General features: G+C 40.4%; 1 protein-coding gene across 1 annotated transcript in view; it reads right to left on the bottom strand.

Annotated features, from left to right (window-relative positions):
• Positions 1 to 1639: 1639 nt before the first annotated feature.
• Positions 1640 to 15882, bottom strand: part of TET2 (tet methylcytosine dioxygenase 2) — a 24551-nt gene continuing 10308 nt past the window's right edge. Inside the window, exons 4-9 of the mRNA XM_009639177.2 lie at positions 15375 to 15583; positions 14417 to 14567; positions 12110 to 12199; positions 9436 to 9573; positions 7619 to 7979; positions 1640 to 6328 (exon numbers count right to left, since the gene is read on the bottom strand). Of these exons, the coding sequence (XP_009637472.1) occupies positions 4923 to 6328; positions 7619 to 7979; positions 9436 to 9573; positions 12110 to 12199; positions 14417 to 14567; positions 15375 to 15583 (2355 nt within the window). The 3' untranslated portion in view covers positions 1640 to 4922. The remainder of the gene's footprint in view (positions 6329 to 7618; positions 7980 to 9435; positions 9574 to 12109; positions 12200 to 14416; positions 14568 to 15374; positions 15584 to 15882) is intronic.

Raw genomic sequence — 15882 nt, 5'->3', positions numbered from 1 at the left:
GGCAGGCTTTTTCTCTGGGGAAGGCTGAAGGGGTGAGGGACCTTTGTTAAAGCAAGTGCATCTGTCGGTTCCAGCTGTCTAATGCATTACAGTGCACCTGCGCACAGAAAAGAGCAACACGTGGCTGCTGCAGCAGCGTGCTAGCCTGCCTCAAGACATTCCCATCTGGGAATATGCTGAGAGCCAGGGGTGAACATGACAAGAGGTTTTTTTAGTTTTACACCACTGCTTCCCCAAGGCACTCGGCTATAAAGAATGTCCAGAGTTGGGGGGGGGCTTTCCCAAGGTGCGTGCCACTGGTGGATGGGGTAACTGGGGCTGACAACAAACTCAGGGTCTTAAAAAAGAAAGCTTGGAAAGCTTTCAGGTACCAATTGTCACAGAAACATTTTGCAGCTGTGGAGAGAGCAATTTCTCTCTCTTCCCACAGAAGAGATATTTCAGGATTTGGTCCTGATGTTCCTTCAATTTAAAAGACAGGACCATGAACACAAAGTTTTGTCTGGTGCCTGCAGGAATGTGTGTCCTGGCATTGATTCAGACACACTTTCTTATTGCTTCTGTTTTTCTCCAGATTACGTGTGATTTAGATTATACAGGAGGTTTTAGGCTTTTATAATTTTTTTCTTAATAAGGTCAGAAAAGGCTCTTTAAGATTGAGTCCAACTGTAAACCTAGCACTGCCATCCCACCACTAAACCATGTTCCTAAGCACCGCATCTACCTGTCTTTTAAATACCTCCGCGATGGGGACTCAACCACTTCCCCAGGCAGCCTCTTCCAGTGCTTGATAACCCTTTTGGTGAAGAAATTTTTCCTAATATCCAATTGAAACCTCCCCTGGTGCAATACTACTATCTGTCGGAGCATCCCACCATTTGGGAGTAATTTGAAATCAACTGAAAAATGCATAGAACAGGTAGAGAGAAACACTCCAAACAAACCAGTGAACCCCGAGAGTCTCCTCCTGTCCTGCCTCTGCCAGGCGTGCGTTTGTGGCTGTTATTTGAGCAGCAAGGAAAATCCAACAGTGGATATGCCATATTCATCTGTGTCCACAAACACTGGTAGGAAACCGGCAGTGATGCTCTACACCCTCTTCCTGCCCATAAAACTGCCTCCCTCCTCCACTGTAAACACAGACTTCATTAAGCAGTAGCTGGTGCTCGGTAACTAGTGTCCCAGCCCATTAGAAGCAAGAGTTGGAGCAGAACTAGGAATGAATGTGATGTCTAGATCTCCTGTTTTGAAGTCCCTGGTGATGTGTTTTGTTTGAGTGGGATGCTTGAGTCGGGGAAGATGGCAGTGGGCTAAAGCTGTGTGGGCCTGCTTCATTGAAAAGTTTGGTTTGTCCTGGTTTTTTCAGTCGATCCATTCAGTTTCTAAGCTGCTGAAGAATGCAGCTTCCTCCATTTCTTATAATGCAGTTTTAGATGTCGGTTCCCCGGGCTAGCAGTTTCCCCGGCCCTATAACTGTTGCCCGGTTCCCCTGGGGCTCTCGACCCCTGGCTGGTACTAGGGGCCATGTTTCACTGCGCTAGGTTTTCTAGCTGGTAAAAAATGACAGGGAAAGACAAGTTTCTGCAAGACAGACGTAGAGTGCATTAAATAAATATAAATTTTATTAAAAACACCCACATCTCAGCATTATCAGGAATGATATAATAATAAACAGCTTTCAAATAACCTGCATTACATTACAATACTTACAGTATTTATAACCATCCTCAGATTCTTTTTATAGACATACCAAACATTTCATGAAAATGAATGAAACTAAAGTAAAAAAAAAAAGTAGAACATAAGCATAGAAAATGCACACAGAAGTTCATTTACCTTAGTGTCAAACTGCTAAAGTTTCCTACACAAGTTAACCACTAGCTTTAGAAGTGAACTTTATACCACTGTGCGTCAATCAAGATGAAAAATTCATTCAAGTAAAGTTGACACCACTCAGAAGCATCTTCAAGTATGGCTATAGTCAACCTGATAATCCTATACAAGCAATCTTATGTCTGCTTTGTCATTCGTTCCAACTGAGGCAGGGTTCTGTACACCAAAAATTACAGCTCAGGTATTTACAATACAAAACTGATTCACCAACTATAAGCTTCCTGCTCCTGCTGCCAGCAGTTTGGCAAATGACAGTGCATGGCATATCAACCAAACATCTACTATGGATTACATGAATAATATAGGACTTAAAAAAAAAAAATCACCAAAAGATGAAGATTTATAATGATTTAATTAATCTGACATATAACCATCATTAATCTTTTTTTTTTTAAAGGCGAAACTTTTGTTTCAATGCAGTGGGTAAAGTCACAGACTGAGAATTAAAAAGCAAAATTGCCACAATAAATATTTGACCATTAAACCCAAAGGCCTCCTTTGATTTACTCGAGTTGGGTTGTGATTCTGTTAGATAAAATTTCTTTCAACCAAACTTAATCTTACAGTATATTGCACAAGATATATCTGGGACATGGAGGTTTGCGTGTTTAGGGAAGCCCTTGTACAGACTGTACCTTTCTATGTTTTACTTTATTCATTACAGTATCCAAGAAGCCTTGTTTAGAGAGTGACTTGAACAACTCTAGCAAACAGTCACTTGCCAAACCCCTGCCTTACATTTTTCCCTTTAATCAGCTCAGTGCATTCTACTTTCTTTTTGTTTATTCATCTGAAACAGGCAAAACATTCTAAATCTCTTAAACACTTTCATTACAATAAAAAGAGCTAACGAATTTACAAAATTAGTTTTTAGTTACATCAATACATGTACAAGAAAAATTAGAGAAGGGATTCAAAAGAAAAGCATTAAATCCCTGAAAAAAAAAACCCAAAACAAAACAAAAAACCCAAGAATAATATATTTAACCTACAACAGCTTTACATACACACAGGTGACACGTTGGCATAGGAGAACATGAGCTGAAATATCCCTGAATTTTTAGAACCAAAAAAAAAAAAAAGTTGAAGTTCAAGTTATACTTGCTAAAATGTCAAGTATTGAGAGTTTTTTTGTTTTGTTTTTTTTTTGTTTTGTTTTTTTCAAAGGCTATTGGGGAAAAAGATGGTATACAATATATAAACTTTCACACTCAGTTCAATATCCTATTGCCAAACTAGTGTTGAGGTATATGACAAGTAGGAACATCACTCAAACCTTTTAATGTATTTTTAGCTCACATTATGATATATTTGTAGCAGGCTGAGTAGCACCATGATGTGAATTCAGCTCAAAACCCAAATATATATAGATTTAATATTTTTACAGTACTAAAATACTAAAGCATTGCGTTAAAAAAAGTTTTGTTTACAATTTAATTTACTATACAACTCTCCTGCTTTTTTTTAATAGAAATTAATGATTTAAAACCACCACAGCAAGCCAGCTGCCTATTTTTTTTTCTATTTAATCAACGGAATCACACAGAACTAACCCTGTTTCATTCATCTTGTGTAGGCATCGGTCTGCTCAATCTTCCTGGAAAAGAGGACACTTGCACCGAGAAATGACTTACACCACAATGTACATAATTATCAACACAAAAGCAATCTGCCATTCAATATTTGAAGAGCGTACAGATCTTTAAAAACAGCAGAAGCCCAAGCTAACTAGTTGTAGTCTGTTGCATGCTGCTAATTATTACCTGTGGTTAATATAAAATTCTTTCCTTAAAACTGTACATATTTGAGCAATGAACTTGTCATAATAATTGTAGAAAACAGTTTACAGTATAGCTGTGTGAGATGAGCACCAGAAAAAAATGTGTTTTGTGTACTAAAGTATTCCCTTATATCCAGTAAGCCCCATTTTTACCATAACTGACTGTATTAAAAATGGATATGTAGCCCACTAGCAGATGCACGGCTAAAACAAAAGTATTTAAAAGCTTTTATAGTTTAAAAAAATTATCTTTGCATTTTAAAATCAAAGTAAACTCTTTTTTTTTTTTTAATGTCTTAGTACCTTAGCATTGTTCAAGTTGCCAAGCTTAGGTAGACAAAGTGCTTTTGAAACACTATTTAAAAAAAAATATCTCTCTCTATATTTTATTGTCCTTTTCTAGGACTTGACTGGATGAACAAAATCCAGAGGTCTTTGTAATTCCCATATGTTAAAAAGTAAGCTTATTTTAACACCAGGTAAATTTAATACATACATGAATGAAAAGGTCCTCCCTGTTGTTGAAGAACGTTTGACTACGTCATTGACATTTTGTTATAAAGGCATTAACTGTTTGACTGTTAAAATAAAGACACCTTTCTCTTAGATAGCACCATGGTTTTAGAATATCCAAACAAATTCAGTGTTTTGCTGTCTATTCATTATGTTTTATACTTATTTACTTTGTTAAATAAAATGAAGAGACTAATAAGATTACAGTAAAAACTGCATGTTAAAAAGCCATAATTCCAGTATTTCAGTACATCAGAGATTCAGCACCAGATGTTATTTTAAGATTCCTGCAGTTGTAATACTACAGTATTATTTTTTTAGGGTTTTTTCTTTTTTTTGCTCCTGTTCCATGACTATGCAAACTTGATGACATTAAAAGTGGCCACAGATGTGCAAAACTGTAAGAAAAAAAAAATCCATTTGCAGATTATCTCTTTCAGTAATGGAGCCAGTGTTTTCAAATGTAAATTGTGAAACACTTTTTTGTTTTGTTTTTGTTTTTGCATAGGATGCTTTGGTCTTGTTTCCTACGTGCCATCTGTGACCACTTAAAAATCAGTGGAAAATAAGTGCGCTAGCGAGATTACCTCTTTTTGCTGGTGTGCTGAGGCTTTTTCCACTGACGAGTTTTGTAAAAACACTGTTTTCTTCTCCACCCTTGCCGTCCCCAAAACTTAAAGAACTACCCTACTGACAAGGTGTTTTTTCAAATGAGGTAACCAACAAAGGTGTGAAGTTAGATATATCTGTTGTAAGGCCCTGTAACCCGTGTAAAGGCATATGGAGATGTAGTTACTGTGGAGTCTGTGGTGACCGACAGTGTCCTTTGTGCAAGAGACTTGATGAAGCGGACGTACGTTGGCTCTGAGGGTTCATGTGGCTCAGCAGGCTCCCGCTTTGCTTTTTTGCCGTAAGATTTCTGAGGCACGTAATCTGGACCGTACTTTTCACATTCTTCTTCCTTCTCTCTTGCCTTCTCAGCCATCTTTGCCTCCCACAGAGCCAGACCGTGTTTTGGCTCATTCATACTCTTGTGCTGGTAAAAGACAAGGGATATTCTGGTGGGGTGGTTCCTGTTGGGATTTTTTAAGGGGGTCGTTGCGTGGAGCTCACGTTTTGCACACTCTATGAGAATTGACCCATGAGATGGAGCAACTGCCACTCCTCCAATTTCTGGATCCAGAAAGCTCTGCTCACTATCTGACCAGACTTCATCAGGATCCTCTGCTTTTTCTGGATTCAGCACATCTGTTTTATCTAAACCACCCTGGGGAGTAGTCCTGTCATGGTTTTGACCTGAAAGCATGTTAGACAAACCATTAACTGCGTGTGAAATCATTTCACTATCTTTATTTTGGAGATGCAGTGAATTAGGAGGACCACTGAACATACTTGGAACAGAATGGTAGTCGTGTGCTAAATGTGGAGGGGGCTGCATATGATGGTGTTCACTGGTTTTACTCATGGAGGCATAATCCATGCTCGGATTACTCAGATTAGATTTTAACCTTGAGGCAACCTCCATAAAATGGCTGTCAGCCTCATGGGTGGAGTAAGAGGAAAAAGACCCTACGTGGTGTACATTTGGTCTAATGGTGCAATTACTGAAGGAGTCTACCTGCATATTTTGGTTTCCATAATTCAAGTACTTGGGACCAAAACTGTGGTTATTCCCAAACCTATGCTGGTATAATGTTTGAATGGGTGGTAGACTGAGTTTAGACATATGGTCTTGGTTCTGGCAACTATATAAGTCCACGTGCTGATGCTGGGAAGGGTAAGAGCCCAAGTAAGAGGAGCAGTTGTCCATAGGTATGTTTCCATTGCATTGGTAGGGTGGATATTGGTTATTTTGACTTAATGATCCTGAATAAGGGTTCATGGGACTGGAAGAATTCAAATAAGACCCCGCAGGCTGTGATGAGGTTGTATAGAGGTTCATGGGACTGGACCCTCCATAGGGATCTGAAGTGTATGAAGAGCTTGGATAAGTGTTGGCTGGATTAGGCAACCTTACATACAGATTTGCAGAACCTGAACCCGAGTAAGAGTTAATAGGATTTGACTGAGGGTTGTTAGGGAGAGTGCGCTGTGGATGCTGCTGCTGCTGTTGTGTGGCTGGTCCTGAAAGACGTAAAAGATCTGTAGATGTGAAAAGAAAAAAAAAAAACATACAACAAACAAGCTTTTTTTTTAAAAAGAAAAAACCCAACAAACTACATACTTTATAGGCTTTCCATGATGCATATCTATGAAATTTCTAAGAAAAGTATATCATATGATAAATTAACAGAGGTTCCCTTTCTCGTATCTCAAATGTCATCCTTTAATAAGCTGAATAAATACTAAGGCTACTCATCCATTTTGGCATGTATCCAGTGAGATCAGATGCTAGTGGCAATGGGGAAAAAGAGGACAGAGCAATCTGTTCAGAGTCACACACACAAAATCCAAAGAGTTGAATCATCATTTAAGTAGCCCATGAAATGGGAGCATCAAAGTGCTCCCAAACAGCCATGCACAAGGTGACCTTTTCCCCAAGAATAAATAATTCTTCTCATCTGTATTAATAGAACTGTCTCAAAAAAAATGTCACTAGCTTTATGTAAAAAACCAACGGTGACATTCACTGATAGAACAGTTCAGTAACGAGTGAGATTAACTGAAGACATAAGAGCAAACCCATCATTTGTTAAAGCGAAATGGCATTGTTTAATGGTTACAGCCCTAGCCTGTGTCATGGGACAGCTGACTTCTATTCATAGGTATTTCAGTGACCTTGAATGTATCGCTTTTTTCCTCTCTGAGGAAGTTGCGGTAAGGATAAAATAGTCATGGTGAACTCCTTTGCTCAGGGCTCTCAAATCTACTGATGAAAACTGCCAGGGATTGATTGTTAAGCAGATTTTTAAACTCTTACTCCACTATGGAAAAACCTGCTCTGCTTTTGGTCTTGAAGCAGAAAGTAGAAATAGTGGTAAAGAGGTTAGGCTTGAATCCCCTCAGATTAGGAGGTTCTCTGTAACGGTGGCAGACAGCGAGTGATGTGTAGATCATTCTTTCTTTGGCAGCAGCATCACACACCTCTCTCATGGCTTCCAGCACTACCAGCCCTTTAACGGTACTCTACAATGCGCTGGATGACAAGCAGAGCTTGCAAAAGCATCGGATTTCTACAGGTGTTAACTATCCAACAATAAAGGATTTCTCAGACAACTTTTTTTTCCTTCTCCAGAGTTGACCACAATTTGGCACTCTAGTATTTACAAATATACAATATTGATATTTACTTTCAAGAATTCTCCTTCCCTTTGACTTTAAAATGTTCTGGGGCTGAGAGTAATGGTTTTCTTGAGACTCATTATAAATGGCCCCGATTCTTAGGAAGCTTACCACTGTTGATAAAGATCCCGATCAGACTCGTGTGTTTACCTGCTAGCTGCTTTGCATGACCTGCCGCCTCAGAGTTGCCTTGCTTGTTGCGTGCTGCAGCAGATTTCTCTCTTTCAGCTTTGCTAGACCCATTCTCCAAGGAGGAAAGCTTTTCTGCAGCTGCTTTCTTTGCTTCTAGCTTCCTTTGCCGACACGTCTTAACGGGCTCTGCTAACATCCTTACTTTTCGGCGAAAGGAGGTAAGGACCTGGATACTGCCATTCCTCTTCTTCTCCTCCTGGCCTTCAGTGCTTCCAAACTCATCCACATCAGAGACTTTGTATAATGGGAGCACGTGGAGCTGCTCGTCTTCTGGTGTTTGGCCAATTTCACGATTGTCTTCTCTAGTTAGTGTGCAAACCTGCCAGAAAGATGCGTTAGAGTAACTCTCTCAAACCAGCCTGAGACGAAGCCATCTGAAATACTAAGCCTGTGCGTTGCCCTGCCGATACCTTGCCCTGCCACTGTTGGTGTTGGCATCTGGCAAGCTATTTGTAAACTGTAAGTTTCTGTGTGATTTATGCATATCACAACAAGCCTGCAATTTCATTTCTTCCATTGCTGTTGGATAGTGTTAATAGAAACAGAAGGGGTGTGTGTGTGTGTATACATATCTCTATTTCTTGTACTTGTGCTGAAATGAACAGTATAGTTAGGGATTGCCCTAATGTGAAATAAACTCGGTGATCCGTTGTACCGTGGCCAGGGAGCTAAAACAGTGGAACCTGGGACTTTGTACTCACCTGAAGATTTTTTTCACTATGATACGTTAGCTAGCTACCTATTAGAAACAGTGTGCAATATAACATACTGCCATTGTATTTCACACCCCCTTACAATGGCAACTTCCAGGACTTCTCAAAGGAGCAAGTCACTGTAATGTTAATAATAATATTTAAGGAAGTTACTGTTGTGTCATGCAGCATGCTCATTGTGTTAGCTCCAGCTAAAACCTACTGGGAGGATCTCAGTGGAAAAAAAGATGCTGATACAGACATATTTTGTAGCAAAACCACTGCATCAGCCAGTTTTAGGAAGAAAGCTCAGCTAGAAAGATACATTGCATGGGTGGTGGCTGACTTGTCAATTAAGTCAGACGTGGGAAACAGGAAAAAATTAGTTTGTATTAAAAAAGTAGATATTCTCTTTCGTCGTAATAAGAGCTGCGCTGTGAATCTAGGTAGTTGCTTCAAATTACGACCATGATGATTATTCAGAACTGAAGATTGTTCTTTCTCACATTTACCCCAACTGTATGTCACAGAGAGAGTAGGCAGGGGACAGAAATAATCCAATACGCATTGAAAACCAGCTTGTTTTTCTGGTATCTTCTACAGAACCTTTGCTGTACATGCCAGAGATCAGAACTGAAGAGTAAAGGGCACGGGTACAATACAAAGGATGGCAAGGCCAAAACTCTCCTGGAAAGAAGTTATTTGTTTCCATTTTTATTTTATTAGAAGATATAATCCAAAGTTGCTAAGAAAAAAGCATTTCAAGAGGACAAATATAAACCATTTTGTGCCAGGAACGCTGAAACAGGCGTTTCAGCCCTGCTGGAACCTTTTTTCCATTGTCTCCACAGTTTCGCTTATACCACTTCTATATTAAACCTTTCTTTAACACATTGTAAGTCTCATTCATTTGAATGAAAAATTATGTCGGGGATAGTAAGTTAGCTCAATTACTGCTTAATGTTTCCTTTTTTAGCAACCTGCGTTATGCAAGTATAGATTTAAACAGATGGGAGATAATGAATGAATTATATAGGTGAAATTAGTGCCGGAGTAAGGAGGCTATAGGCATCATGGACTTACCAATGTACTCCCATTCTGCATATTGTGCAAGTCTCTGTGAGCGTGAGCGCAAAAATCCAGGCAGGCAGTGACCCCTGAGAATGGGCGACCTTCTTTTAAACCCAGGCGACACTCAGGTGCTCTGTGTTCATACTCGATCTGGAAAGAGATGACAGGTATCACTGCAACTGCGCTGGGTGCTCCGGTGCACGGAATTAGCACTGAATGCTCTGCCGTGACAACAGGCAAGTCTCCTAATGTCTTGGAGGGGTAACTTGCAGATCTTGAAGGCAAATAAAATTGAGCAATTTAATGGCAATTTTGTACCTGTACTTCATTCCCTGCTGCTTTGTTCCCTGTTACCTTTGGTGGGATTGTGAAATTGGCCAGTAATACTTTTCCTTGCATATTACTTTTGATTCTTTGGCAGTGGTTGGTGTTTTTACATGACAAATGCAGTGCATGGTTTCAGCGTCTGGCACCATAACAGTGATATGTTTGCGTAGACTGGAAATAACACCAAGCTATTAAGGGAAAATGGTTTTAGAAAACTGACTTCAGAATGACTTCATGAAAAATAATAATTTGCTTTTTGATTTGTAATATTTTGGCACGCTAAACGTATATTTCATTAGCTTAAGTACAACTCTAGCCCCTGACCAAGAAGAGAGATAATTCAGTCAAGACAGTACTTTCTACGCATGCACTCGTTATTAAGGAGCTTTACAAAGAGTTGATAATGCATAAATAAACCTTACACAGAAAGAAAGGATTTTGTAATGAAGATCAAGCTTTAGACAAATGATGGTTTCAAATTTAATTTAGAAAATTAAAAATGAAACCATGCTTGTAAAATGGTTTGCTGAAATTCCTGACCCTTTCAAGTGAACTTAATGGATCCCATTTTAAGTTAAGGTGAAATCAGAAGTTTTGCCAAGTCTTGATCCAAGATGACTAAAAACATGTCTCACTTGCTCATAGACATGTATTTTTTAAATTTGGAATATTTACTTCCCTGGAATCTGAAAATAAAAGCAGAACAAAACTTGAAACATGTAAACTCTGGAATTAAACAAAAGTGTTCTGAAACGTTAGCCAGACTATAATTGTCTGATTAAAGTATACTGGTGCAACTGTTCTCTGAGATGTTCTGTTGGGTCCCCTTGGAAAACCAGACCCTTTCCAATTCTCAGTTTTAATCCAGTAGCAATACAGACTTGGATTAGAATAAATCTGGGAATTTGGATTTTCTTTTCAGGATTCAAAGGGTGATTGGTTTAGGGCTTTTTGGTTTTAGAACCTTTTACAGTACCAGGCCTTGATCATCTCTCTTTAAAGCCACTGACAGTAGCTTGATCGGTGTTTCCCCACAAATACAAGGTCTGCATGAAACTCCTGGAATAGGCCAGGCTGTACACATGCCTTATTACACAAGGTAAAAATTGAAACTTGTAAAAGCATGTATTTTCAACAAGTGTTGGGCAGGATGATTGTTTATGTGGAGAAAAGGTCTTCTGCAAATTTTTGTGGGAAAAGAAAAGCAGCCCAAACAAAGAACCATTTTATTGTTCATCGCCCCCTCATCTTTTCTTCTTCCTCTTCCTTTCTTCTCTTGCAGAACGTCTCTCAGATACTTGGGCAGATAACCACAGCTAGTGGGCACATGGCCACAGTTTCCGCCATAATAAGTCTCCAGACATTATCTGATCAGGTAAGTGAAATTGAGTAAGTCTGTACTGAACCCTGTCTAGTTGCTACTGAGTATGCAGTATGGGAGTGAGTTTTATGGCAAATAAAAATGGGACAGTTTTGTGTAGTTTAGTGTTTCCATTACAGTTGAAAATGTTGAAATCCGTCTTGTGCTGGTTGCTACAACATAGTGCTGTCAACAGGAAAGAAAGATGATGTTATATTTTGCAGTGATGCTGATAGTTTGGAGACCGTAGGTTCTGTGCACGTTTGTAATGGTAGTGAACCCAAGCAGTGAATATGAAGGCCAACAGTAATGCGTTTGCAAGGGGTACATTGTCAAATTTTGATGCAAATGCCTGAAAGACGTTTGGTAAAGGAATGCAGATGAGAGACAGCCACAACTGGGAACGTCATAAAAGCTCTTAATGCGCTAGTGTCTGTGAACACCGCTTCACAGAAAATGTGCACCCACAATCCCCTCGTGCAAGAAGGCTGGTGCGGGCACTTGTGTGAGCATGTGGGTCTGAGTGTGTTCAAATATGCAACTTTGCTTTAAAAGCATGCTTGTAATGGCTCTTTTGGTGAAAACTAAATTCATCTGCTCCTTGAGAGCAGAACTGAAACTGTGACTTCAGGACTTAAGTGCAATATGATACACTGCCTTCTGTCGCTGTTGCCAATCTCACACCATCTTCATGGCTGTTTTGCTAGTTTAGCTGGTGAATCATGCTAAATCCAGAAATTTGTGTTGTAGAGCTGAAGAGTTCTGCTCAAGTGTGAAGTAGTTTTATTGTGTCAATGCAGGTGAAAAGATTAGTTCTGTTTAGCAAACTAAATTCTGCTAGTTTTACTTCTGAAAGCGTTTTAAGCGGAAATGTTCACTTCCATTTGTCTTTACCCTGATGTTAAAGGAGGTTTGGTGCAAGCTTGAAGCATTGGGAAATGTGGTAAAAATCAGGTTATTTACATGGCTGCTCCGATTCCTTTTTTTTCCCCAGCATACCTGGTTGTTGTATGCATCAGGTGCAAGCTTCTTGTAGGTAGGGGCCATCAGGGTTGACAGGTTCTGCAAATTGGATTCTAGTTTTTCTTCCTGTTAGGAGATGAAATAGAGTTTGATGACATTTCCATACTGTATGTTTGGGCCCTAAGAAGTTAGGGTCTTTACACAATTATGTTTACACTGGGAGTTGTGTAAAGGCCTAGACCATTGTCATTCTTGTTTAGACAATAACTCTTGTGAATCTCCTTTTATTGTTTCACAGCCTTTAAAGTAATGGGGTAGTAGTGTAGGATGATCTTTGCAAGACGACATCGCATACTATAATCTTAATTTGGTTTGTATTAAAAAGAATCACATTCTTCAACGTGGAGATGTTTTAGATCCAAGTGTGATGACCCTCATTATTTTCCCTATTGGAGTTCTGGGAAAATAATACTCTTCAGAAAACCTTGAGAGAAGTATTATCTGAATGGTCCATCAAGTAAATCTGGCTGATTTAAGGGTTTTGTACATTGCAATGACAGCACTTCAACACACGGAAATATCTTTTCATGCAGCAATTTAAAATTATTTGAATACTTCAGACTTCAAAAAGTTCCCAATTCTTAAGCACTGAAGAATTGTGGACATGTCCAGTAGCTGGTGATACAGAGGTAAGAATGACCTAATTTCCTTTTTTTCTATAAGGAGAGGTATACACTCTCAAAATAAAGGGCTCTTTAAAAATTAAGTACTCTAATAACATACTGCAGAGTTGCTCCCCATCGTCTCAGGATGAGAATCTCAAATTCAAAACCTCACTTACGTGAGGCACTTATTTTTAATTTCAAGTACGTAAAGAACAGTGGCATACTGGAGTGGTATACTTGTTTTTAGGAGTTTATATATTTCAGGAATGCACCAAGAGCTGTGAAAAACCTATGGGCTTAAGACACGCGTGTTTGGTGCAATAGAAGTTTCTATCTCCTCCTATGGGACTACATCCTAGTTTGGGACTCCAAAATGACATTATAAAATTGTCAAAAATACCTTGCTGTGACCTCATGGCTGCTGCCAGAACTTGCAGCTTTTGTGTGGCCTGTAGGTTACCATTTTAAGTGTTACTTCTAGTTTTTACTGGTGAGGATCCTATTTGTGTTGCTTATAAATTGTGTCTGTGCTATGGGACCAGCCCCTGGATGCATGCCTTGGCTGCCCCAGACTTTGTGTGGGAACAAGACTGGAGGGTAAAACCATCTTCCCTGCTCAGCTCTGGCTTCCATGGGAAGTAAATCCAGGAATGCAAGTTGGAAGAGTGCCCTGGTGGGCTGTGGCCAGGTATCCAGCTTAGAAAATTTAGCCGGTTTAGGATTGCAGGCTATGATAAAGAAGGCTTTGTGCCACAGCATGACTGAAGGAGAGCTATTCTGTAATTCTTGGGGCTGTAGAAGAGCAGTGGGAAGGAAAAACTGTATGTTAATTATGATGATATTCGAAATAGTGTGCTATTGTCAGCACAGTCATAGGATGCAGAAGTACCTGCCACTTTGATCACATGAAAGAAATGGTCAGATTTGTGTGAGACACCAGAATACAGTGAAAGCTGTGGACCTATGTGTTAGTATGCAAGCAAGGGACTAAATTCACACGTGATTGCCAAAAAACAGACCGGGCCATTGGAGCTTGCCAGACACGTGACTAGCTGGAGGTGTCCAGGAGTTTCTGCAGTCATAACTGCAAAGGTCTTGTGCCCAGGCTAAGGTCAATGGTGTGGTGGTTTTTTTTTTTTTTATTTTTTTATTACTGTGACTCATTTTAAACAGATGTCAGTTTGCTGTAACACAGAGCCCAGTCTGGAAACATTCAGTGGGGCAGGGCTGTATGTAGAACGAGTCTTTCTATCCTCTTCTTCCTATTGTCATCTCAGAGTTTCATCATGTTTGTCTCCATGCAGTCTGCTCTGGTTCCCAGTTGCAATGTTATGTGCCTTCAGTTGGTAAACTTTCTGCTCTCCCACTGGGGAATGCCCAATTGCAGGCCTAATACAGCCACAATTATTCAGGCCATGCCCTCTCCTCTAATTGTGAAAGCCTGCAAACATGGTTTCAAGTCTCAGGGCTTTTACCAGCTGTCAGAATTTGGACAGTCAATTCAGCTGGCTCAGTGACTGGAATCAATCAGTTTTGACTGGCAGTTATTTAATTACCCTACATGTATGCCATTCAGGCAGGGCTCCGGCCCCCGGTCTCTTGTACTGTATCTCTATTTGCAGAGTGACAGAAAACATTTCCTTTGCAAATGAGGCTCACTTTAGAAATGGACACCAACCTCTTTTGGGTCATCCCCCATCAGCTTAAACTTTCTTGGAATCTTGCTTCTGGCAAACTTACAACCATTGTAGTACATGCTCCAGGAGCAACCAAAGGAAAATGAAGCACCACAAGTTTCAGGGTCCAGCCCTTGACATGCGCAAGTCCGTCTAAAAAATAAGAGAATAAGGCTGTTAGCAGCAAGCGGGTCACCCCGGGGTGCTCCCGCAGTGGGCGTCGGCCTTCTGCCAGCTCTCTGGGGAATCACTGGTCTTGGATCAGCTTCCATCAGTAAATAATGAAGAAAGGAAAGAGGAAGGCAAATGCGTTGTAACAGAAGAATTTATCAGAGCGAATAATTTCATGGTTGCAAGGCAAGGCCTATGGGGTTTCTACAGTTCCATGAGAAACCTGGCTTTGCTCAGAAGAGGCTATGTTTGCGTGCTGCCTTGCGAGGTAGCGATATTCACAGTACCTGAAAGGGGCATGTGCTGACGGCACTGCAAGAATGTGGGAGCCCTCTGACAGGGGCTAAGCAATAATTCCTGAAATATGACTCTACCCATGAAGCCAAAGTAACATACAGCAATAGCTATGTTAATTTTGATCTAATTGTTCTTTGCTATCAGAAAGGCATGGGAAAATGATATAGTGCAATTTCTTTAGACTCAAGCTAGCTTCTGCAGGCTTACAGTATGATTTAGTGCATCTAGTTTTTATTTCAAAGATGAGGTGTCTGCTGTCCTGGGCCCTGCTGAGATCTCTTCCTTTAAATACACTGAGATGCTTCACAACTCTGGGAAGATGTTTTTCCCTGACTTATGAGAACGTTTACTTTGCTTTTCTCACAAGGTTTGTGGGTTTTCAAACTGTGTGAAATAGTCGGAAAGGTTATGCGTATTTCAGGGTGATAGCACGAGCGGAGGTGCCAGGTCCGAGGTTGCAAATTTGGCAAGCATACACTTTGTTCCACTTACTCTTCGTTCAGGGCGCACCGCCGGTTCGTGAGCGTGCCGTACTTCCTCAGGGTGTCGGTGAGTTCGGAGTAGAGCTTGTCGGCCAGGCTTGTTGGGATTCCCTCCCAGACCAGGATGAGAATCACAATCACAGCCGTCTCGCACGTGTGGCCCGCTCGCTCACGCACCAAGCAGAGTAGCTTTTCCTCCTGACTGCTTCTGCGGACTACCTGCATGCATAGCAACACACACCCCCGGAGCCCCAACACAAACAATGCGTTTCTTAATGTGAAGAACAAGAGAATAGGAAATGTCAGCATTAGTGCATGGGGGGGAGGTTACTTCTCATTCCATCTTCCTGTTTGTTTCTGGCAACTTGGTCCATTTTTCTTATTTAGTGACACGGGCCAGGGCTATCCTTTCTGTTTAGTGAAGCTGACTCTAAGAGGCTAAGCTTGACCGATGGCATGGAAAGCCATGGTGGTGGAAACCAGCTTTGTAAAGGTATTCCCCGTGCTGACTCAGCAGG

The sequence above is a fragment of the Egretta garzetta genome, unplaced genomic scaffold, assembly GCF_000687185.1.
Source record: "Egretta garzetta isolate BGI_Z169 unplaced genomic scaffold, ASM68718v1 scaffold620, whole genome shotgun sequence".
NCBI classification, from domain to species: domain Eukaryota; kingdom Metazoa; phylum Chordata; class Aves; order Pelecaniformes; family Ardeidae; genus Egretta; species Egretta garzetta.
Note: the sequence above shows the minus strand (reverse complement) of the source record. Positions and strands in the feature narration are given on the sequence as shown.